At 32.4% G+C, this 26264-nt stretch overlaps 1 protein-coding gene across 1 annotated transcript in view; it reads left to right on the top strand.

Moving 5' to 3' along the window:
• Positions 1-25631, top strand: part of LOC107138388 (receptor tyrosine-protein kinase erbB-4) — a 780863-nt gene extending 755232 nt beyond the window's left edge. Inside the window, exons 9-12 of the mRNA XM_048808979.1 lie at positions 2331-2404; positions 4189-4279; positions 6341-6540; positions 25331-25631. Of these exons, the coding sequence (XP_048664936.1) occupies positions 2331-2404; positions 4189-4279; positions 6341-6540; positions 25331-25467 (502 nt within the window). The 3' untranslated portion in view covers positions 25468-25631. The remainder of the gene's footprint in view (positions 1-2330; positions 2405-4188; positions 4280-6340; positions 6541-25330) is intronic.
• Positions 25632-26264: the final 633 nt, after the last annotated feature.

Here is a 26264-nt window from a genome sequence, read left to right as displayed (position 1 = left end):
TCTCTCTCTCTCTCTCTCTCTCTCTCTCTCTCTCTCTCTCTCTCTCTCTCTCTCTCTCTCTCTCTCTCTCTCTCTCTCTCTCTCTCTCTCTCATCCTGGTCTTTATTTTGTATCACCAAACACAGTAACAGGGTGGACATAATGTTCTTTTGCATGTCTCTGAATTTAGGCAGGGAAATTCTTGATTTTTTAAAGTACTATGGATTTCAAGTGACTGTAGACTGAAAATCCCAAGAGCTACTTTGAAGTTTGTAAGTGGAATTCTGTCAGCTTACTTTATGAGAGTCCTGAATCTCTAAAATTAAGTATATAAAATTTCTGTGGTCCATTGGGCTGCATGCTAACAGTAAAGAATTCATTAACTTCCTGGCAACCTGGAACTGTTCTCTATAAGATTTGGACTGACCCCATTATTGTGTGCTTGCCCTGAATTTTGAGTCTTTCTCAATAGAGCCAGGATATTTGATGATATGACTAGAGCTGTTCTACACGTGTCTCTTCATCAAAGAATAAATGTTGAAAGCTAATTCTCCTATAGCAGAGATGATATTTCCTCTGCATATAAATGTCTTGGCACTTTAAAAAGAGAGGACAAGAGTTTTCTCACATGGTACACTTCATTTTTGGGATTCATAGTCTTCAAAATCATAGTTATTTATTCCATATGTATTTACTTTTTTAAAAAAAGCAAGTTTTCAAAAACATTTAATTTAGACCTCAAACTTTTGAGAGATATTCATGTGGCACATGCTCAGATAAAATTCTGAGCAGAGGTTTGTGTGTGAAAAGGGAAAGGCACCTACAGGGGTCTCCAGTCTTGATAGCATCCAGTATCTGAACTTTCTACAACACCCCATGTTAATTTAGTAGTACATTCCATTAATAGCTCTTCTTAGTTTGAAATGGTAATTGACTCAATCAGGGTATCTTTAAAAAATGTGAAATGGTTTATAGTATAGAAGAATATACTGGTGAACCAAGTTAAGAAAGCCAGCACCAGGTGGTTCTAGAGATGAAAGTTGCAGAAACTAATACATTTCCAAGGCTCTAATGCTGAGGGGGGTAAATGTCAATGGATTTAGATTCAAATACCCAGGAGATAAATCATATACCTATCTGTGTTTCAGGAAACTGTGGAGTACCTTGATTGATAACTCTATTAAGACTGTATCCAATGGGTCACTGTATTGTAGTATTTTTTTTCTCCATAGTATAAATAAGTTACTCATAGGCTGGTAAAAAAAAATGTTCATTGGAAGAAGAATACACATTTGATTGCTACAAGTATATACATACTTAAAATAATTTCTTATTTGTTTAATTTTTTAATTTGTTTAATTTTAAGGTTTAATTTTTTTGGAACGTATCCAATGAATTTAATTATCTTTCTGTAAAAGGTACATATTAATATGAAGTTTCTACCCAGCCAGGAAAGCCTTTAATATAATAACTTAAAAATATTATGTATCCATTCAGATACTTAAAATGTTACTATAATTATTGAGAAGTTTTTGGCACTATGTTTATGCTTGGTTTAGTATTCAAATATGCAATTATTTTACACAGTCAATATGTTTTACCCAAAGAATATTTTCTTAAGATGTAAACTGAAAAAAATCCACTAAATATTTTAATTTTAAAGGGTCACTCACTTTTGTTTATTTTGGAAAAGATCTGACTTCTGTATATCAATAATTTTATTATATTAATGTTTATGCATTAGGAAATGATCTTTTTAAAATTTCCAAAATTTATACATTTTGAGTATTATAATGTTTGTTGTAAGCTTTTTCCAAATGAAAATATAATTCATTTAGATGGAAGCCAATATTTTCTGTTATGAAAGTGAACATAAATTAACCATATATAAACAAAAGAAGAAAACAACACAATGAAAAACAAAGTATATAAATAAAAACCCTTCATTTCTTCTTCAAGGAACCCATAAGTTAGTTGTTCTCACCATGATATTATTTATTTTCAAATTATATTATTCCTGATTAAGAATAAAATTTTAAAAGTAAAATAAGATGGTTTGTTCATGGACTCACTACCTTTGAAGCTGTTTTTATTATAGTTGGAACTGAACCATTCTTATAGACCTAGAATAGGCTTTGACAACGAACTTATATTTTGTGTCATGAAAAATCTCCCCAAACATCTATTAATCCCCCCCTCCACATCTAGCATAGAACAATTTAGACAACACTTTCCTTGCCTTCCTATTTCAAATTAAAATTCAATTTTGATGAAATAACAATTGTCACATTTCTCATATTTTCACTTTTTTATCACAGTTTAAATTTGTCTATATCTCTTTGATTTTCTAGGGACCCTTACAATGCAATTGAAGCTATAGACCCAGAGAAACTGAATGTTTTTCGGACAGTCAGAGAGATAACAGGTACTTTTCAAAATGCAATTGCTGTATTATGAACTATGTGACTTTGGTGTTTTCTTAAAAACACTGCATAATATTAGCATAAGCAACTCATTTTCATCGAAAATTCCAGTTTTTGAATTCGTGTCATTTTTCAACAATGGGTGTTTTTACTTCTCAGCGTTTGTACTTATTTCGAAAGTACATAGAATTACAAAAATAAATATCCTAGAAATTTTGTCATTATCTTTTGCAAGTGTCAAATGATCTATGATCTTTGAACCCATGGTTTTCTACATACTTTCTTGAAGAAATACTAATAAACATGGGTTACATGTAGCATTCTTTTCTTTTCTTTCTTTCTTTCTTTCTTTTTTTTGTTTTTTTTTTTGTTTTTTTTTTTGTTTAGTACTAGGGTTACACCAGGGGTTCTTAACCAATGAGCCACATCACTAGATCTCACTAAGTTGTTTAGGGCCTGGCTAAAATTGCTAAGGCTGGCCTTAAACTTGTGATCTTCCTGCCTCAGTCTCTTAAGTTACTCTTATTGTAGGCGTGATCAGAATATGTACCACTCATATTTATTGAGTACCTAAAATATTTAATACTAGTATAATAGTGTTATACAGCTCATAAATATGAATCAGACATGGACTTACACCAGAATTTAAAATGTATTTTTTTGAGGAATCTTCATACTTCTTTCCAGAGTGGTTGTACAAAAATACTAGCAATGGAACCACCATTTGACCCTGCTATTTCACCCCTCAGTATATATCCAAAGGATTTAAAATAAGCACACTACATTGATGCAGCCCCATCAATGTTTAGAGCAGCACAGTTCACAATGGCTAAGCTATAGAGCCAACCTATCAGCAGATGCATGGATAGAGAAAATGTGTATATACACAATGGAGCATTGCCCAGCCATTAAGAAAAATGACTTTCTGACATTTGCCAGTAAGTGGATGGTTCTAGATACTATCATGCTAAGTGAAATAAGCCAACCCCCCCAAAACAAAGGTGGAATGTTTTCACAGATACATGGAAGCTAAGCTAAAATAATGAGGACAAAGGGAATAAAAGTTCAGTAGATTAGACGAAGGGGAATGAAGGGAAGGGGGAATAGGAAAAGGAAAGACAGTGGAATGAACCTGACATAATTTTCCTATATACATATATGAGTGAATACATCACAGTGAATCTCACCATTGTGTACTTCCATAAGAATGGGGTCCTAATTAGAATAAGATATATTCCATGCTTGTATAATTATATCAAAATGATTCTTCTGTCACATGTAACTAAAAAGAACCAATAAAAATTAAAATGAATAAAATAATTTAAAATTTAAGAAGACAGGTTAAATATATACATAAATGGCTTAGAATGCAAGGTGGATACTGATGTTACAAGTACAGAGGTAAAGTGATAAGTGATTTCATAGAAGTAGAAACCATATTTTTTTAGTTAAGTATATTTTTTTCATTTAAAAGAATAAAACAAACTGAGTCATTTATGTCTTAACATATACAGTTTTATGATCCTAAATGGATGAGATACATGGATTTTGGGGGGTCATAGTTTTGATATTAATTGCTTATAATTTAGTCCAGTGTGTGGGATACTCATGGGTTAAGGTACTCAATGTTAGAAGAATAAATATGTTGTAGAATCTTAAACAGAAATGGACAGTTATTTTATTACCTCCCATAAACTATCAATACATTTTCATCATATTTTAATAATCAACACTACTACTAAGACAATGATATCCTAGTTTATTTTTACCATCCTATCACTTGTAGGTTTCTTGAACATACAATCATGGCCCCCAAATATGACTGACTTCAGTGTTTTTTCCAACCTGGTGACCATTGGTGGAAGAGTACTCTATAGGTAGGTATATATATTTGGATTAATAATATATATTTGGATTAAGCTGAAAGTTGCCCAAATTTTAAGAGTAGTATCGTGTGTACATCAAGTCAAAACCATCAGTCTTATTGATTTACTGATTCTGGTAATATGATGTATCTGCCTTCAATTTCAAAAATAAGCTCAATAAAAATAACCCTAATGATCATATGAAGTATACAGAATGCATCATTAGATTTTGCAAATGACATCATCTAATGTAATACTAGTATTTTACAAATCTGTGATGCTTAATGTGGACTACAAAGTTTAACTTTCTTTTTGATTGTATATTATCTTATGATATAGTGAAGTTACTTGGTGCTGTCTATGCTGTTGTACCAGAAGGCTGGATTGTCTCTGGTGCTATCTTTTAAACTATGCCTCATAGGGCTGGTGTTTTGGGATTTGTCCACCACTCTACATGCAGCTCTGGTTAATAAATGGAGAGCAAAATTAAAATAGGTGGACTTTATTATACAATTTTATCTCATCTTTTAAATTCACATGATAAAACTAAATGACAATCTTTTCTAAGCCACTATTTTTTTTTAGTTGATCTCAGATTTTATCTGCATGAAGTTTTTATTCATGAATTAATACAAGTTTATTTACATCAAGATATTGTTATTTAATTTGTCTGCTTAAATCTGTGAAATGTCTAAAGTCAATACTATAATGGATTGTTTTATAATAATGTTTTTATATAGTACACTGCATTTTATTATTAAAAATCCACAATATCTGTGAAAAGTTTTTTAAAAATTAAAAGGGGAAAGGAGCTTAATGTAAAAGGGTAGTTGAGAGATACAGTGTGCTCAAGTGCATATACAAACAACTTTTACTATCCTTGAATAAAATATTATGAATCACTTAAGGCCTTGTGCTGATCTTGTAATAAAAACTCAAGGTGGGTATGAAGAAAACAAAAATTTTAAAGAGTGAATTATGATTCAGTTTTTATCACTTAGCCCCATATGTTTTCATTATTAAAAACAATTCTAAATGTTAACAGCAAGTTACATTTAAAATTATTAGTGAAAAGAATAACTTTATTGTCCAAAATGAAAAATAATGGTGTAAGTTGAATGAAATTTAGGAATTATTATTATTATTTGGTACTGGGGATTGAAACCAGGGGTGCTTAAGCACGGAGCCACATAACTGGCCCTTTTTATTTTTTAGTTTAAGACATGTTCTCTTTAACTTGCTTAGGGTCTTGCTAAATTGCTGAGTCTGGCTTTGAACTCACAATCCTCTTTTCTTGGCCTCCCGAGCTACTGGGATTACAGGTGTAAACCCTGGTGCCTGGCTAGGACTCATGCTTTTTAGAGAATAAAAGCAAAAATAATTATAAAACTGTGGACTATGTTGAAATAATAACAGTTTTTTGAAATGATAATTGCTGTATTTATACAGAGTAGTTGTTCTTTAACTTTTAGTGAAATTTTCCCCAGCTGTTCAAGCCTTCTGAATATTTTTAAAATTTATTTTTGTTCTACTCTTTAATTTTTAATATGCCCTAACATTATTTATGCATTCCTTAATGGTGATTGTTTTGGTTTATGAGAAATTAATAAACCCCAAATCTGTAGTCATTTTCTGCAATATTTACCCTCTGAAATATATTACATAGTTATAGTAGAACCAGCATCTCTTTGGGTAGATAAGCAAGCATTGTACAAATAATTATTTAGTCTTACTACATTATTTTATTGTTGAGGAGTATGAAATCTAGGTGGAGGAGGAAAGACAGAGATCAAATACTTAAGTAGTAAATATAAAGATAGAGAGATATTGTCAAGATTCATAATTTTAAGAAATGGACATATTCTTTTTGGGAAACAAATTATTAACATTAGAACTGGCAGTATATAGCATGTAAAGATGAAAATTTTATTCTGAGCACAGGCATATTGATCAGTCTCTGTGATCCATTGATATACTTTTTGGAGTAAGAAGTGATATCCTTATTTTACTTCAAGAGAGCAATTCATGGCCAGAACATATTTATCCTTGCTCCATTCTCTTTCTCCTCTTTAGTGGCCTCTCCTTGCTGATCCTCAAGCAACAAGGCATTACCTCTCTACAGTTCCAGTCTCTGAAGGAGATTAGTGCAGGAAACATCTATATAACCGACAATAGCAACCTGTGTTATTATCACACCATCAACTGGACAACCCTCTTCAGCACCATTAACCAAAGAATAGTGATCCGGGATAACAGAAAAGCTGAGAACTGTAGTAAGTACTTGATCCAGACACTTAAAACACAGAAACTTTAAAACTTTCCATTCTACATTGGACCAAACACTCCAAAATAATAGCAGGTCTGAATCATTCCCCTCTTATACCAACTCTGATAAAGGGGGGTAGCTATAATTACCAGCATGGCATAAAATAATCAGAGAAAGTGATAATTTGCTACATATTGCATGTTTGCAAATCCTGCCTATCTTAGGAATCTTCCTGTGGAGATTTTGATTTGGTAGGTTCAAGTGGAACTTAGGCATTGCATTATTTAATAAGCGTCTAGATGACTCCTTGAATTCCATCACTTTGTGGAAATCCATCTTATTAAATTCTGTGTTTGCTCTTTGGTTGCAGTGAACTCAGAAAACAGAATAACACAGTTTTGCTATATGGGTGTAGGGGGAAAAATGAAGATGTGTTCTTCTGTACTCTGAAAAATATAGGGTCAGAGAGGAATTTTCCTTCTTCAAATGTATTTGTTTAGGTATATCATTATTTCCCTTTTCATCTGTTTTAATACTACTGATCCTCTTCATCACTTCATTGTTACAGCAAAGGAAATAATGTTTTCATGGGCATAGGACTATACCATTCCTTATATGAGACATTGAGACTCCAGTGATTAATACTTAACTCCTCTCTATTTTTCTACTGAGCACTATTCCTTTCTACATCCTGGAGTGCCACTAGTATTCATAGTGCCCTAGTATTCATGTATGACTTATTTATGGTAGATACCAATTATGAAGTTTCAGAAATCTAATGATTCATTTGCAAATGCATATTCTCTGGTGGGCATTAAATGTCCATTCATTTTAAAAGGTATATTCCCAGAGAAAAGTTTTACTCTTAGGCTATTATGTTACTTCTTTTATCTCACTGTAAGAACAATCAACAGGGTATAAATTAATAATGATCTAGTTTGTGTGTGTGTGTGAGTGTGTGTGTGTGTGTGTGTGTGTTTGTGTGTGTCTTATGTATGTGTAACGAATAGTAGAGGATTTTTGAAAAAAAATTAAACTCTTAAAGAGCCAACATGATTTAATTTTATGAAGTTAAGTAGCCTATGAATTAATGAACTTATTAACACCCCATCTTGTACCACAAATGGTTTAAGGCATCTCAGACTAGCAATTTTCAAAGAATATAATTCATGAGTAACTTACATATTCTACGATCTTGATCTTGATCATGTTCTTGATCTTTAGCTGTTTATGTTTCTTAAAAGGATTTTCTGGAGAAAGGAGATCTATTGCAGCATGAAGTTCCTGCTTTAAGTGAACTTAAGTTTTTACATGTTCTTTTTTCAACATAGGATCAAAAAATAGAAGTTCTACTTATATATCAAAATATGCAGCTTAATGTTAAATGAAATTCATCTTTTATTTGTTCTGGAATTTTTCCCATTTTTATACAATGCTGATTCCTAACACACAGTGTGCTTTACCCTTTTGCTAATACTTAAGCTTCTTGCCCCATACTTCTCTACGTATGAGTGCATACACACCCCAGACAAAGAGATGATTCATGATGCTAAAATAATCTTGAACACTGCTTTATGAATATTTCCCTAGTAAGGATTATACAGTCTTTTTGCTTCATTAAAAAAAAAAAAAAGAGTACCACTACTTTTCAACGATAGGAAGGTAACTCTGAAGACAAAAAAAAAAATCATCTTAAAGGTCCTTTTTGGTATAACCTACTTGCAAACCTTACAAATATTCACATTTTTTATCGTTTTTATAATACACCAAAACAAAAGAAAATGGGAAGAAGAAAATACAATTATAAATTAACTGTAGAAAAGCAAAATGGGAAAAGGGAGTTTCTAAAAAATTATATAATGTTGTTCCATACCTCTGTAAGACTTGTAAATTTTCTAAACAATCAAAAGAGTGAATAGTAATAATAGTCAGTATGGCTAACTAAATATCTTTCATGGTCTTGAGCTTTTGGTGTCATGCCTCTTAGACTCAGTTTAGCAAATTCTTCAGACCAGGAATCTGGTTTTTATTTCTGTATATTCAGATTTCACTTTGCAGTTTGGGGAAGAAATGAAGCAGTTAGGGGAAGCAGTTTTGTCACGCTATAGTATAAAATCAAGCATATCATTTTTCATTTTTAACATCTTAGAATAAATATATTTGGCATGAAATCCATTTATCAAAATTTGGACTTCTGTCTCACAGCACATTGGATCCATGAGAATTCCACATGCCTATATTTTCAGAAACATATTTACTCTGTGAACATGACCTCAGAGATGATGCTCCTTATGTTTACAGTGAGCCTGTAAGTGGTTCCCACATATGATAAGAACCTTCTTATTATCCACAGTATTATGTGCAAATGGGAAGGTCTAAATATTTGCTTCCTTTTACATGCATTGTTAAATATTGCATTTTAGTTTATTTTTTCTTTGTATTTGTAAAAACACAAGTATACATGAGCATACACATATATTCACTACCACAGATAAGTGTACACACATGGACTGCATTTCCATATATGCACATGTAACATACATAACCACATATAGAGTCCATACACATGTATGCAGAGACCCACATATGCCCGTGCTCCACCCCATTCCCAACAAAAATACTCCAATCTAAATTTGGGTGTTGTTTTTCTAACCTAAAAGGCACTCCTCATTTATAACAGTAGCATCTGAAATTCAACATGATTTAAGATGGTAATGACAATAAAAGCTTCACCTCCTCTACAAAGGGTGACAGTGGCTTCAATAAGCTTATTCTTTCAAGTCAAAAATTTCAAAGCAGGCTTTATGGCTTGAAGAGATTGAAATGGAGAGAAACCCAGGACATGAAAAGCGGGAACATTTTCTTTCTCCTTCACTTATGAGATTCTGGTACTAACAAAATGATGCTAGGTAAAAGAAGTTTTAGAGGAGGTTTATACAAGTATTTTGAAGTTTCTTTAAAGAGTTAAGCACAAAATTTTAAAACCAAAAAATAAACAGTGTAAAGATACATGTTATATCAACTTTTCAAAACCAGATTACATTTGAACCTATGAATATTATGCCTTAAACTTATTTATAATGTAGAGTTAAACTCAATATAAACAAGAGAAAAATTAAATTCATTATTGACTTTTAAAATAGAAGTATCTTTATTTTTTCCTTTGATAATATAGCACCTTCCTCATTGTTGGAAAACAAAACAATGAAAACATCTAAAAGGAAGACATTTATTTTGGTGCATAAGTATGTAACATACATAGCTATCAATAATGAAATGTATATTTTCATGTGAAAATGAGATCATACCAAATAAACTTAAATACTATTCAGTTATATATGTATTTTAATATATTATAAGCCTCTTCCATGCCAGTGCATAGAACTCTTCTTTATTCTTTTAAAAAGCAATATATAAAAATATTTATTGAGTCACTGTCATATTAATATAACTTATTTCCATTTTTCATATTATTACTCCTGCTTTAATGTGTATCCTAGTTCATAAAACCTTATACAGTGTGTAATTCTTTCCTGAGGCTAAAATCTTAGCAGTGGAATTTCTGTGTAAATAAAGTTTTCTTATATACTGCTGTATCATCTTTCAAAACTATTGGATCAGTTCACAGTTGTCCCAAACACTGTAGAATAGGAGTATTTTCTACCACTTTTTATAAAATTGATGTTCATGGTTTTATATTTCAGTGAGCTTAAAAAAGAAAACAAGTTCTTTTAAATTTACATGTTTTAGGTTGAGACTGAGCCTCTTTTTATATGTTGATCAATCATTTACATTTTTCCTCTTATAAATTACTTTATACACTTTATCCATGAACTTTATCTATTATCAGTTTTGGAGTTTCCTGTTTCCTTCTCTATTTGAAAAGCTCTTCACAAATTGAACACATTAACATTTTGTTCCTTTTAACTGTTGTGAATAACTTTCTGTCTTACAGGTAATTTTTTAACTTTTTTCTTTTGATACGTATTTTTTGTTTTTATCTTGATGTATTCTTAGTTTTTTCTTCTAGTACATTAAAAACTATATTGAAAATTTAATCCATATGAAAATTTTGGTATGGCATATTTTTAAGAATTTCCTATTGATTATATTATTGAGCCAACAGAATTTATTGAAGAACATATCTAGTCTCACTGATTTTAGTTGTCTGCAATGTTTCTGCTAAATAAAGCGCCAGAAAAGATGTCAGATTTTAAGTCTTAATCTATTCAGATAGGTTAATTTAATTGTCATAACCACTCTGTAAATGATAATTATCTCCATTTTGCAAGTGAAAATACAGAAGTCAAGAAAGTTAAATAATATTTTCAATGTGTAGAGCTATGAAAGAACATATCCAGGGATTGAACCCAATGTCCATCTGATTTCAAAGACTAAGCTCTTCATTTCACTATGATTTTTCTCTCAATAAAGAAAAAGCAATTTATTTTATAAGAAAACCTGTTGATTTACTATAATACCCTATATAATAAAATATTCAGCACCACACATACCTTATCCCATTTTTGTGGTAAGACAATAAAAAACCTGAGGGTGGATATTTTATAAAGCAAAGAGGTTTATTTAATTCATAGTTTTGGAGTTTGAGAGGCCAAGATTGGGTTTTCCTGTATGGTCTGCCTCTGCCTAGAGCCTTCTGGATATGTCACAACATGGCCAATGGCATAACATGGTGAGAGCATGTTAGAGATGGTTTACATGGCCTGAGAGGAAGTGAGGGGCAAGGAGGGGCCAGGCTTGTTCTTTTGTAAAACTTACTCTTGAGGGAATTCATTTACTCATGGGAGATCCAAGGGGAGACCAGCATTAATGGCTTCATGAAGGCAGTCATGCCTCAATACCTCCCAGTAGGCTCCACCTCTTAAAGGTCCCTACTCCTTTCTATGCCAATGCATTGAGAGCTTAGCCTCCATGTGAGTTATGGTGAGATGAACCACACTCAAACCACAGCAACACCCTATAGCCCAAAGGCTAGGGTTTTAATCTCAGCAAAATTCTTTAATATTCTGCTTTTTTGTAATTTATTTAAAAATATCTCTATCTTCATTTTTTTCATTTGTAAAATAGTCTATTTGCCTTCTGAATGTCTATCTCAAAGTAAATTATATATATATATATATATATATATATATATATATATACTAGCAGTTATTATACAATTATTTTATTTTCATATTAAAATAAATTATATACTGTACACTCACATATATACACATTGTGTGGCACAAAGTTACAATATTTTTTACTTAATGAAAACAATGCCTTTTATGGAGAATGAGAAAGGAAAAAGAAATATCAAGAGCTTTTTTTCTTTTTGGGGGGGGGGTAGAAGAAAATCCACTTTCTTAAAGTAGCAAAATATAAAATTGTGAGAAGCCTATCATCCACTGGTAGACATGAAGCAATAAGTGTAGTTATGAATAGGAGATTAGAAATTTAAAAATCATCTCTTGAGATGACAAGTGAATGTCTATACTTGAGAATCCCTTGGAACGCATTATTTTCCTTTTTTTCTAATTAAAATATTTAAAGTTGACTTTATGATAAGGACAGAGTTGGTACATTTAGAAAATCCAAAAAAAAATGTTTTACATGAATAATTCAGAAAAATGTGACAGTCACCATCACTTCTGTATGCTACAGAAAATGAAATTTGATGTTAAGATCTACCTTAAGAATCTATAGCAAAAGCAGGAGATTTCTTTCTTATGGCTATCCCATCCCATCCCATACTACCTTGGGTAAATGTTCATTACAAATTAGTTGCTGCCTGCAAGGTTAGAAGAATCATCCTTTATACTCGGGAGCCCATCTTTGCTGGGAAGGAAATTGATGAATTCTGCCTTTTGTTAAACTATACCTTAGTATGAACTATAATGTACATAACTTAGAACATAGTGAAGTCTATATTCTTCTAAGTAATCATAAGATAGGAAATCTTAATTATGCTTTCAAAATTTTCTTTTTAAATTACCAAAGTAATACATGAATATACTGTTCTGTGTGAAAGAAAGAATTCAAATAAGATTTTCTTATTGTATTTGAAACAGCACAATGTCTAATTACTAACATGCTATGGAATGTTCTCTATGTTCTTATCAAAAGGGTAATAAGCAGTTACTGTTGCAGAATAGTTTCAGAAATGATACCCCTTCTATTTTGCAATGGAGAAATTCTGAAGGCATGGAGGATCTCTCAAAAATAAAAGCCAGAATTACTGCAGGCTTTGATTTTTTTTTTACCACAAATGGCAATATATAAACCCAACTTACCTCTAGATTGGTGGTTGTAATACTTGATAGTTACAATTTTTCATTATTAAAAACTGCAGAAATCTAAACTCCAGTTTCCAGAGGTTTCTATTTCAACAGTATTTGTAGATTATATTGTGCCTCTAAAAAGCATATGCTAAAGTCTTAACCCATGATGCCTTTAAATGTGAAGTTATTTGAAGAAGTAATTAAGTTATGTTAAAATGAAGGCCCTTAGATAAGAAGAGACATCAAGATACTACCCAACAAGAAACCTACCTGCCAAAACCTTGATTTTGTACTTTTGGTCTCCAAAGCTGTGAGAAAATAAAATTCTATTGTGTGAAGCCACCTAGTTTTTAGCTCTCTGTTAACCAACTCTTCAAAACTCACAAGGACAGAACGATGTGGGAACCCAGATTCTGCATTTTTAATATGCATCAGATCATCCCAAGGCAGGTGTCTGTAGGGAATCCTCTGGAAACTAGTCTGTCACTTCCCTTATTATCCTCCCAATCATGCTATAGTCAGCAACATATTTGAAACCTGTGGTCCTGGCACTTCATTTCTTCCTATGAGGGGGGTTTCTTCCCTCCTAAAGGATTCATTGAGGCAGATTCACAGGCGAGTAGCTGAAAAGCGCATACTTCAGAAATTTCAAAGCTTAAGAATGGACTTTATACAGAGTCCTATAAATACTGTTCTTTTTTTTCATTGCTAACAATAATCCACTCAATAAAATAAAGAGAATATTTAATGATAGTTTAACATATTAATTGAGTAATTGTAGTATAGTATATATTCTACTATTAAATTTTATTTACTTCAGAGTTCTAGTAAAATACTGCAGATTTATTTTATATTTTTGTAGTTAATGTTACTGCTGAGAGGTATTTTTAAATGTGCTTAGTATTTAAAGCAAATATTCAAGGGCTGTAAAAAAAAGAATATACACATATATATGTGTGTGTGTATATATATGTGTATACAGACACACACACACACACACACACACACACATATATATATATATATATATGTATATATATTCTTTTTTACACCCTTTTTTACACATATATATTTAGAATGTGGCATTAGGTGACATCCTAAAGACTATATATATATATATATATATATATATATATATCACTTTCAGGATTTCCTACCCAGGTCCCATGCCAGTCATAGACAGATTTCCCTAGCTTAAGAGTGAGGGTGCTATGGGTAATGTCTGCTTATCCTATGAATGGTGAATGGTTGTTTTGGTACTTATTCCTCCATGCCTAACTCCCTAATTTCTTTATAGTTTAACTTAATGTTTCACAGATGTATAATGTCATGTCAAGATACATACTGTCCTTCTACTTTAAATATCTCATCTAACCCACTCAGCTTACTTCAACACTATTAAGTGCTCATAAAAGGCTAACAATGCTCCTCTCCCCATCTCCTTCAGAATGGCCACATCTTAATTCACAAAACCTGTGGAATGTCACCTTATAAGGCACAAGGGACCCAGTTATAGAATTTAAGCTGGGAACATTATCCTGGGTTATTGGATGAGCCACAAATGTAATCATGTACGGACTTATAAAAAGGAGATTTGACTAAAGTAAAGGAAAAGTTGACGGGAACAGGTTGAAGTGAAGTAGCTACAAGCCAAGGGTTGCCAAGAAGTCCTCTGAAAGCTAGAAGAGGCAAGAAGAGACCCTCTCCAAAGCCTTCAGAAGGCATTAGTCTTGCTGTTACCTTCATTTTAGCCCCTATAAAATTCATTTTGAGCTTTTGATATCCAAACTAAGAGACTCCATTTATATATTTTTAAGAATTACATTTGTGGAATTTACTTCAGCAGCAATAGGAAACTATTTCAGTGTCACTACTCAAATTATTTTAGGCAAAAACAACTCAGAAGTCCAAGAAATATCTTTCAGGTTTTATTGGACCCAGAAGTTCAAACACCACCACCAGGACTGCATCCTGCCATTACTTGATCCTGGTTTCCTTTAGGACAGACTCTTGTTCTTTATGAGAGAATACGGCTGGTCTTACAAGGGATAGCAAAAACATCCTTAAAGAACAGGAGTACAGATTAAAAAATTTAAAAAATCTCTGTATTCTCTCTCTCAGCATCTGCATTGTGGGGGAAAACAAAGCAAAACAAAAACTCCAATTGATGCTGCTTGAGCCATGTACTTATCTCCAGCATTACTATTACCTCCTTGCCACCAACCGTTCAAGAATGTTTTCAAATCAATCACATAAAGTATTTTTAGTAAGATTTTAAAAATACAAACTAGATCCTTACCTCTCTGGCTCAAAATCTTTCAACTGTTTTAAGCAGCTTTTCAGACAAGGCACAAAATCCTGAAAATGGTCATTAGGTCTTACATAACTGGCCCCTGTCATACCACTGGCTTTATTCAGACTATTCTCTCACATTGCCCATTTCCAGCTTCTTTGAAAACACTGATTTCATTCCTTCCTCCGAATCTCTTGAACAGAGTTGTAATTTCTAATTTCTCCCATCCCCCTTTGCTTTAATGTTTCCTGTTATCTTTCTCATCTTGGCTTAAATGTTCCTCTTCCTGGGGGATGTCACTTAATGCCACATTCTAACTAGGTGGGGGCAACTGCTGTGTTCTCTTTGCTGCACTCTGTACAACTTTGTCATGTAATCTATCAAAATTATAATTACGTATGTATATAATTATTGGGCTATTATGTCTCCCTAACTAGCTGTAAGTTCAGTCAGATGAGAGAATGCATTTTATTTCATGTTTCTATTATATCCCCAGCTCTAGACAATGTCTAACATAAAGTAAGTTGTTTCTCAGCAAATTATTTTAAAAGTAAGCACATGAATATCTTTACATTATTTCAAATTTTCTTGAATATATTTATGGAGAGCTAATGATGTGTCAGACGCTGAATGAAATACCACACTACTATTAATATAATATTATGTCTAAACATTATCACATTCTTCAAATGTAGATGTGATTATTCACTTTACAGAGGAGTAACATGTAAATAATTGCTCAAAGCTACTTGGCTCATGAAGCCAAGGGGACTTGAACTTCTGTCTCTCTGATCACAAAGCCTCAATTTTTACTATGTTAAACCACATTATTCAGCCTTTAAAAAAAAGAGATTAATGATACATATCCAAATACATTCTAAGTAAAATCCATGTCTCCATGTATAATCAAAAATGTGAGAAATATGAACGGATTTGCTGTACAATAAAAGGAAGATATTTTTCTGCCCTTGTGCCTGTAGACAGGTGCTCCATTTCAATATTTTTGAGCTAATCCATTTACTTTCACACATACAGCATGGTAAAAAAAAAAATCCATTATTTTTAGCTTGTCTCCATTTTAATGGAAGTAGGTTCAATATTCTCTATAAAGGTCGAAATACTAAGCACATTATTATCTCTCCACATTTTTAACAGGCAGGTACAATTCAGATGAGATAAAGAAAAATCTATTTCATAGCTTCGGAGGAAACACAGAGGACCTTAAAGGTTCCTCAATACCCACACTGCTAAAGTTTCTTTAGAGAGGTTTATAATGTCCCTCTGAACTGCAAACCAGTCATTGATAGGACTCCTACTCCTTCACACAGGAAGATCATTCAGGGAGGTCAGAGGGCTGCTGAATTCCTGGTGCTGATTGAAAATATCTCTTAAGAAGTTCACAGAAGTAGCTTCCCTGGGCTTTTGTTCTATGCTTTGTGGGGACAACATCTCTGGCTTTACTGGAGAGAGAATAATCCACAAGTCCTTTGTTCCATCGTCCAGTGGTTTGCAAAGGAGTAGAATGTCGTTATTGTGAACTCCTGTTTATTATTCCTTTCCTTCAGTAGGTAGGTTGCTTTGATGCCAAAGTCCTCTGGTGTTGGGCACATGAATACAGACTTAAGGAGGCAACCAACAACAGAAAATGAGGCTGAATCCTGGGCTAAAACATTCCTGTCCAATTAACATTACAGTTTATAACAGGAAATCCAAGAAATTCTACCCTTCTATATCTAGCAATGTCCTATCACTCTTGAGAGAGAGAGAAGCAAGGGCTAAAAATGAGAGGTTGGCTAACCTGAAGAAAAGTACTGTGAATTAGTAAAATAAAATAATGGACTTTAAAAAACTGTGATGGATTGTCATACACCAGCAGTGACTGAGGGGTATGGTGTTCCTGTCAACTTTCTCAAGGAAAAAAAAACAAGAATATTGTTGAGGTTCTCTGAATTTGACACATGAAGAATTTAAAGCATTCATTATATTTTCTAGAAAGACGTAAATGTGATGAATACAAAGAATGAGAATTTCGTGACACCTGGTAGTACAATTGTAAATATTCAACTCTTGTCTTCACACACTTCTCTCATGATATCTTCTTCTTCAGGATTTCCTCTGGTACTAATGTTCACCCCATATAAGCAAGAGTATATAAACCTTATATATAAGAATTCATAAATCAGAACACGAAACTCAATAATAACCTTAAAATGACTAAATGCTTATAAAAATTGAAATTTTGTATGTGTAGTATTGATTCATGAATGTCATTGAATTTTGTCTTCAATATAATAAAGCCCTTGTCATCATATATAAATTAAATCTAAGACTCTAAAAGATAGAAAAGGCAGACAGGTTTGGGAATTTGGAATCTTAGCTATAACACCTAATGCATGTCCTGGGTTGTCTTTGTCAAATATCCTGAATTTGGAGGTGAAGAAACAGATAACTCAAGAACACCAACATGTACAGACAAAAAAGAAAAAATCCCCAACAATTCCTGCTCTCTCCACCCAAAGGACCAAGAAAGGGGCAGATTCACAGGAAAGAAAACTTAAGCAATAATCGCTTTATTCTAGCCAAACACCATGAAGCAATGTGTCCCCAACTTAACCCAGTCAACAAAGGAGTGGAGAGTGCAGACTTCCTTCCTCAGCAGAATATAATGAGGTGCACCTCATCATCCTATAAATGGTGTCAGAGAAGTTGAAGTACACAGCTGAGAATTTATTCCAACTGGGTGGAAATGGACCAGGCAGGATTGGGGTTAAACCTGGCTCTTGTGGTCTAGGGCAGCTGAGATTTCTGTGGCTGTGCCCATATGTAAAATGGATCACCATTACTACTTTGGATGACCATTTTGAAGATTAGGATCCATACATGAATGAAAAATAGCAATAAGAAGAGGAATAAGGAGAAGGGAAAAGAGAAGGAAGAGAAAACTAAAGACCAATGTATCTCTCAAAAATATATATAGGAGAAAGTTCATGAAAAAGCAGCTGTAATAGTCAATAATAATTTAAAAGAATTATTCAGCATAACCAACAGGATTTATTTCATGGATATGAGGCTGAGTCAATATTTGAAAAATCAAATAATATAATATACCTTATTGACAATGAGGAAGAAATATATTGCCAGTGATATCAAAGTTTGAAAACCATAACATTCATTTCTATTTTAAAAAAAAATCTCCGAAGAAATATAAATGCAGGTGAAATTTCTTAGCTTGGGAAAACCATCTATAAAACTCCGGAAGCATGAGTGTTTCACGATAGACTGGAACAAAATAAGAATGTCATTTCTCATCATTCACTCAACAAAGAATTGGATGTTCTAGAAGGCACCATAAGGAAAGAAAACATAAACATCAAAAAGGACTAAATAAAACTGCCCCTGTTCATAGATGGCATGATTGTCCACATAAAAATTTCCAAGGATTTACCAGAAAGCCATAAAATAAATAAATGAATTTGTCATGATCACCAGATACAAGATAAAGTATAGAAAATTGTCTTGTATTTTAATACTAGCAATTAACATGTAGACACAGAAATCAGAACTACAATACTTATAACACTAAAATTTGAAATAATTTGGTATAAAAACAAAATATTTCTGGGTCTTGCATGCTAAAAACTTCCTAATATTGTTGAAAGAAATATGAAAAGATTGAAGCATCTGAAGAAGCATACTGCCTTCTTGGATTAGAAGACTCAAATCATAAAGATGTCAATTCTCCATAAACCAATACGAAGGTTTAGTGCAACTTCTCTAAAAATCAAGTAAGGATTTTAAGAGAGACAAGATTATCATAAAATTATAGGGGAAGGAAAACATGTTAAACTAGATGAAATGAATTTGGAAAAAAGAAAATCAAGTGGGGACATTTAGTTAACATACTTTCACCATATTACATAGCTACAGTAATTAAACCTTTGTGATATTGGTGAAGGGAGAGACACACATAAATCAATGAAAAAACAGAGAACATACAAACTAACCACAATTGAAAAATATGTGTTGATTTCTGATGAAAGTGTAAAAATAATTCAACAGAAGAAAAGATAGTCTTTAGAAAAAAATGACTCTGGAACCAGTGACTTCCCATGGGCCAAAAAATAAATCTTACCCTGATTTTGACACCTTATGTATACATTAGCAAAATATAGGCCATGAACTTAAATGTAAAATATAAAGCTATAAATCTTTCATAATAATAAAAAGAAATAACTATAGATACAGTTTATTTGTAGAGAGCTTGCCTAGCATGTGAGAAGCCTGACACAGATCCTTAGTACCATGAAGGAGAGAAATAAATAAAAAAAGGAGAAATTATTTAGGATCTAGAGCTAGGTAAAGGAGAGCACCCTCTGGTAAGGAAATTTAATAAATTTACAATCATCAAAATGAAAACATTTTCTCTGAAAATTAGTAAAGGATGAAAGTCTAAGCTACAGATTAGGAGAAAAGATTTTGTTACCAGATAGATATACATGAATATTTGGCAGATAGACCATAACAACAACAAAAATATCTTAAATGGACAAGCACATGAAGAGAGATTCTCCAAGATTATGTGCCAAAGAAAATAAGCATATGTAATGATGTTCAGCATTATTCCCAGTTCCCTGGAAATTCAGAAGAAGGCTGATACCAGAGTCCTAGACTGGAGGCTTGACTCTGAGAATCCAAAAGATCAGGTCAAGCCGCTCACCTCAAAAAACAAACAGAAAAGGTAATGGTGAAAAGCATGAAGGAACTTTCATCAGTGTGGCTGTACCAGAAAGTCAAGGAGACCCATGTCCTTAGCCCTGTGTTTGAGATTCTGAGATTTTATAGGAAGGGAAATCAGGGCAAGGGTTGGTGGGTTTATATAGCTGGGGATTTTTTCTAGCTGCCCATGAAGGTGATCTTAATCTGAGGTAGTCTTTGCATCATTGTCTAAGAGTTGCAGGAGGAGCCTTGTCCCAGATAGGAAAGTTTCTGTTGCCTGGAGCGTAGCTTCCACTCTCACAAGATGTGTATCAGATCAGACCTTGTTCCTGGAATCCAAGGTGACTGGGAGCAAAGAAGATAGATACAAAATGGAGGCAGAGATGCCAACCAAGACTTTAACTCTACTTTTAGCCACCATTGGACTTTGGAGGCTAAATCCTTATTACAAAACCATGATAAATAGTACCATAGATATCAGAATAGCTAAAACAAACAGTGATAAAGTCAGATGCCAGAGAAGATAAAGATGCAATAATGTACACTTTGCCAATTGGAATGTAAAATGGTACAGCCACTCTAGAAAACAATTTATTATACTCATTATAAATAATAATAATAATAATAACTGAAACACTTCTACCATGTGACCAGGAATTGAGCATTTTGGGAAGAATTAAAATCATACACCATGGCCTATATACTAATGTTTATATCAGCACTATTTTTAATACCTGTAAACTAACTGGAAATGACTCAAGTGTCCTTCTACAGGTGGATGGTTAAATAAAGTGTGGTGATCCAGACCATGGAATACTACTAGCAGTAAAACAGGAACATGATACTAACGTACAAAACAACCTGGAGAATCTCTGGAGATGTCTGAGTGAAAAGAATTCTAATCCTTAAAAGTTACATACTGCATGGTTCCATTTATCAATATTTTTAAATGACCAAATTATAGAATTCAGAGAGGTTGAGGAGATGAGGTGGAAGTGAAGATAGGAGACAAGGCATTGTGAAGATAAACATGCAGCAGTAGCGATTCTTGGTGTGGAGGGAATCTCTTCTGTAGTTTGACAATATCAACATCAACAACCTAGTTGTGTTATTGTGCTACAGTTTTGCAAGGTCATATCATTTGGTTAAACTGAGTAGAGGTACCAAGGAATCTCTCTATGTTGTCACTTACAACTACACAGGAATTTCTCAGAATAAAAAAGTGCAATTAAAAATGTGTACATTACAAGCCCAAGAGATTAAATTGCACATCAAAAGTTATGTAGCTCCTAACCCACAGATGCCATAAAAAAAGGGAAGAAAAAATGAAATCATAAAAATTCAGTTAATAAAAAAATCTAGCAGAAACATAAGAGAAAGGGGAAAGAGAACAAATTAAATAAACAGAAAAAATAGCAAGATGAATGACTCAACATTAATTAATATATTATAACAATATTATAACAATAATTATACTAAATTGGTCTAACACCTATTTAAAAGACAGAAATTGACAGATTGAATGTAAAAAGTGAGATACATTATTACATGTTACTTTCACAGCATAAGCTTCAAACATAAAAACACAAATGGATTAAATTTGACAAGATGCAAAATATTTATGTACCATTGGAGATAAATAGATTAATAGGAACAGAACCGGAAATCAATCCACACTACAGGGACAATTAATTTTTCACAAATATGCAAGTTTACATACATTTGCATTTGCATTTGGAAAAGAAAGGATAATTTCTTAGACAAATAATGCTGAAAATATTGAATATCCATATAAAGAAAAGGAATAGATTCTTACTAAGTAGGTGTGATAGTAAATTTTGTCAATTTAGCTGAGGCATGAGATGCCTAGATTAGTTAAACATTATTTCTGGGTGTGTCTGTGAGAATGTTTCTGGATGAAATTAGCATCTCAATTGATAAATTTAGTGAAACAGATTGCCCTCTTTAATATGAGTAGACATCATCCAGTCCATTAAGGGCCTGCATATAATAACAAATGGTACAGGGAGGAAGAATTCACTCTTTGTGACTGCTTGGGTAGAATGTTAACCTTCTTGGATTGGGACTTATATCGTAAGTGTTCCTAGTTCCTAGCCCTTTGGACTTGGACCCAAACTTACATCATTGTTGTTGTTGTATCTCTGGGTTTCAGACTCAAACTGGAACTACATCCCTGGCTTCCATGTGACCCCAGCTTGCAGATGGCAGATAGTGGTACTTACCAGTTTTAATATAAAATAAGAGATCGGCTCACACGGTTATTTTATGTATGTCTCTTCTTATATAGTTTCTTTCCCTCCCCATGATTTTTGATGATTCATCCATGTTCTGTGTATCAATACTCATTTGTTTTTTATTGAGTATATTCCATTGAATATATCAATTTTTTTCAAATCCATTTACCTGTTGACAGTTATTTAGACTATTTTCCGTTTTTGGTCTATTAAAAATAAGCTACTACAGGGTTGGGGTTGTGGCTTGATTAAAATTGACAAGATGAAAAATATTTATGTGCCGTTGGAGATAAATAAATCAATAGGAACAGAACCAGAAATAATCAATCCACAGTTATTTTATATAAATATATATAATTTGTTATATTATATTGTTTTTATTTCTTTCTGGAGAACCTTGACTGCTATACTACCGTGAACAAAAATTAACTCCAAGTGGATCATATACATATTTGTAAGACCCAAAACAAGGACATTATGAAAGAAAACATCAGAAAAAAAAAATACCATGACCCTAGGTTAGGCATATTTAAAACTTTTTAGACATGATATGAAAAGCATGATTTATAGAGATAAAATTGATAACTTGTACTTCATCAAAATTTAAAACTTCTAAAAGACAGTATTAAAATAGTGAAAAGAAAAAGCTAAAATCAGAAGAAAGTACTTATAAAATAAAAAAAAAAAAACCTCTCAATACCAGGAAATAAGAAATCAATGTAATACCAAAAAGGAAGATTTGATATCACTTCACCAAACAAGATATATGAATAGCAAATAGATACATTAAAAGATGCTCAAAATCTTTTAATTTTTTTAAACTAATGTAATTTTTTTTTACTTTAGTTATTTCAACATCTTTAATCATGAGTAAATATAAATAAAAATTGCCATGATAAACTATTGCATGCCAATAAATGAAGACTGGATTAAATAGTGATCATATCAAGTATTAACAAAGACATGGGAGAACTTCAGCTCTCCAGTTGTGTTCATGATTGGTGGGAATGTAAATTGGTGCAACTACTTTGAGAGACAATTTCACAGTTTCATAAAAGTTATCCCCGTATCTACCATATTATTCAACCATACCATTCTGAATATTTACCCAATAGAAATGAATGTGTGTATCCGTACCTTGTATACATATATTTATAGTAACTTATTTTTTTAAAGTACTTTTAGTTATAGATGGACACAACACCTTTATTTTATTTATTTATTTTTTATGTGGTGCTAAGGATGGAACCCTGTGCCTCACATGTGCTAGGCAAGCACTCTACCACTGAACCACAACCCCAGCCCTATAGTAGCTTATTTTTAATAGACCAAAATGGAAAACAGTCTAAATGTCAGTCAATAGGTAAATGGATTTTTAAAAAAATGATATGTTCAATGGAATATACTCAATAAAAAATGAATGAAGTATTGATACACAGAACATGGATGAATCTTCAAAAATCATGGGAAGGGAAAGAAACTATATAAGAAGAGATATACATTATGTAAAATTCTATGAAACACAAATAGTATATGGTAACGGAAACTAAACCCCTGGTTGTCTGAGGGGGATGGGACAAAAAGGAGAGATTACATACATCATAACAAATCTTTTGGAGGTATTGGATACATTTATTATCTTTATTATGTATACATTTCATAAGTATATACACATGACAAAACTTATCAATTTGTACATTTTATACATGAGCAATGCATCATGTCATATATAACTCAGTAAAACTAAAATTGCTTTATAAATAAATAAATATAAATATATATATTTTCCTATCTTAAAGTGTATATATATATATATATATATATATATATATATACTCTCCTATCTTAAACTATACTGGTAGAGATTATTCATGTAAGCAGTTATAAAGTAAAAAGTCTTATTGATATGTCTGTCAGCCTTAAGAAAATATTTTATACTATTTAACATGGGCACTTCTTTAGCCCCCATGATATTAGACAAAGAAAGTAGGAACTAGGAAATTTATTTCACTATTTTAAAACCTTGTCAGCATCCAAGGTGGAAGCAGTATGCTCTCAAGAGTACATTAGAACAGCTTTCACAGTTTCCAGGATATGGTCCCCTGGTTATGTTACATTAACATGTTCAGGTGCCATTTAGTTCTATTATTTTCGCCTCTTCTTACCTTCTTTGAATGCATAGTTCATTTTTTTTACTTGTTTAATTTCTTTTTGTTTAAGATAGTATTTTTTTTCTATTTTACTTCACAAATGACTTTTGCCATGAAACCTTACAGCCTATAATAAATAAAATCGGTAATCAATGGAAAGATAAAGATTTCAATGTTTTTATCTTCATGAGAATTCATAACATTTCATGAAAACCGTATGCACTTGTGTTTCTGATGCCTAAAATCACTTTTCAGGTACCCAGAATAGAATTTGAAATCTTTATGAGCACTTCTTATTCAGCATCTAGTGGCCCTTCAAAAAATTATGTTACACGATACAAATAATAATATACTGAATAAATGCCGTTCGGTATAAAGGAGAACAGAAATGGACAGTTTTAACTGGCAATTTTAAAACATAGCCCCCCAAATTTTTGGCACTTCTCCCATCATAAAAAAGACATAAGATTAAAAACCCCTGTTTGTATTTTAAACTCTATACCTCCTCATGGGTAAGCCTGAAATTTTGAATATTCTTTTAAAATTATTTTTTGCATGTACTAATATCAAGGTAGATATAGTCATAAAAATCTTGTATTTTAGTTCTATTCTTTTCTCCCCCTCTTACGCTCTGTGTGTGTTTTTCATTTTTTTCTCTCTTCTTGTTCATGTATTTTTTAAAGATAATATCTTTCTTCTTTTTTTTTGTGATGTTATTTGATACAATTGAAGCATAAATACTTATTTTCTTAGTGGAGCCAACCGTTGGACTGGGAAAGTTCTTGGTCTAGTCCTTACCTTGGAACCGTCACCTCTCTTCCCTCTAGAATTCAAATAGATGCCTGTGTTTTGCTCAGTTTTGTATTTTATGAAAAATACAACATTGCTGTTCAAACATTAGTGAGTAGACCTCTGCAACATGGAGTAAGTGGGGGTAGGCTGGGGCATGGGGATTGGAGATAAAGCAAAGTTATCTGATGCAGATCTCCTTTAAGAAGCCAATGTCTTTAAAAGCATTTAAACAATCTTAGGAATACAGTAAGTTTTGACACTTTTTTTTTTTTTTTGCTTTATTTACCCTTGATTTTGGTGTGCTTTGCAGCTGCTGAAGGAATGGTGTGCAATCATCTATGTTCCAAGGATGGCTGTTGGGGTCCTGGGCCCGACCAGTGTCTTTCATGCCGACGCTTCAGCAGGGGAAGGATATGCATAGAGTCCTGTAACCTCTATGATGGGTAAGGAATTGCATACTGTCCCTTTTACCGCCTCAGCAGTGAGACACTGATTAGCTCAGATTTTTAAGATTTAAGAAAATGGAAAAATTTCAAAATGTGTGAAGAGATCATCAGGATTTTTCAGAAGACTTCATACTACAAAAGGGAGATAACAAACACATTTTAAGGCAAAATGGTTTTGTTTCAAATAACAAGTCCAAATATTTATATGTTGAATAGTATGTACATTTTAGAAATGTTTGCTAAGGTAGATAATTTTTAATAAATTATAACAAAAAAGCACAGCTTGGAAAAATAAAAATCATTTTTTTAAGAGGGAAATTTTTATAAAGTTTCAGGTCTCAGCAATCTGTTTTACTTCTGATATTTTCCAGTTACTTTTCATCCACAGTCACTGCATAACTTTTGATTTTTTTCCATTCCAGTTACATACTTATTTGCATTTTAGGAAGAGTCCATGTTCCTATGTCATTGACAACTATTTAACCCTATTTTTGTAATGTCTAGTTGGAGAGGTTTCTGAAAGTGTTCTGCCACTCTCTAGAAAACTTGAGCAACATTTTAAACTGAGTATTTTCAATTCATTCTGGTAGTGCAATAATCACATTACTAGTAATAAAACCCTAGTATATACTACATTGCCTGGCATTTCATACACTCATAAAACCACTTTATCATAATATACCATTTTATGCATCATAGTTGTCCTTCATCGGTGTGGTAATGCATTTCTTAGCACTCTCTAAGTCAAGTTTCCCCATATTCTTCAAATGAAAATGTTTTCAACAGTTTTGTAAAATA

Source organism: Marmota marmota, unplaced genomic scaffold (genome assembly GCF_001458135.2).
Source record: "Marmota marmota marmota unplaced genomic scaffold, marMar, whole genome shotgun sequence".
Lineage (NCBI taxonomy): Eukaryota > Metazoa > Chordata > Mammalia > Rodentia > Sciuridae > Marmota > Marmota marmota.
Note: the sequence above shows the minus strand (reverse complement) of the source record. Positions and strands in the feature narration are given on the sequence as shown.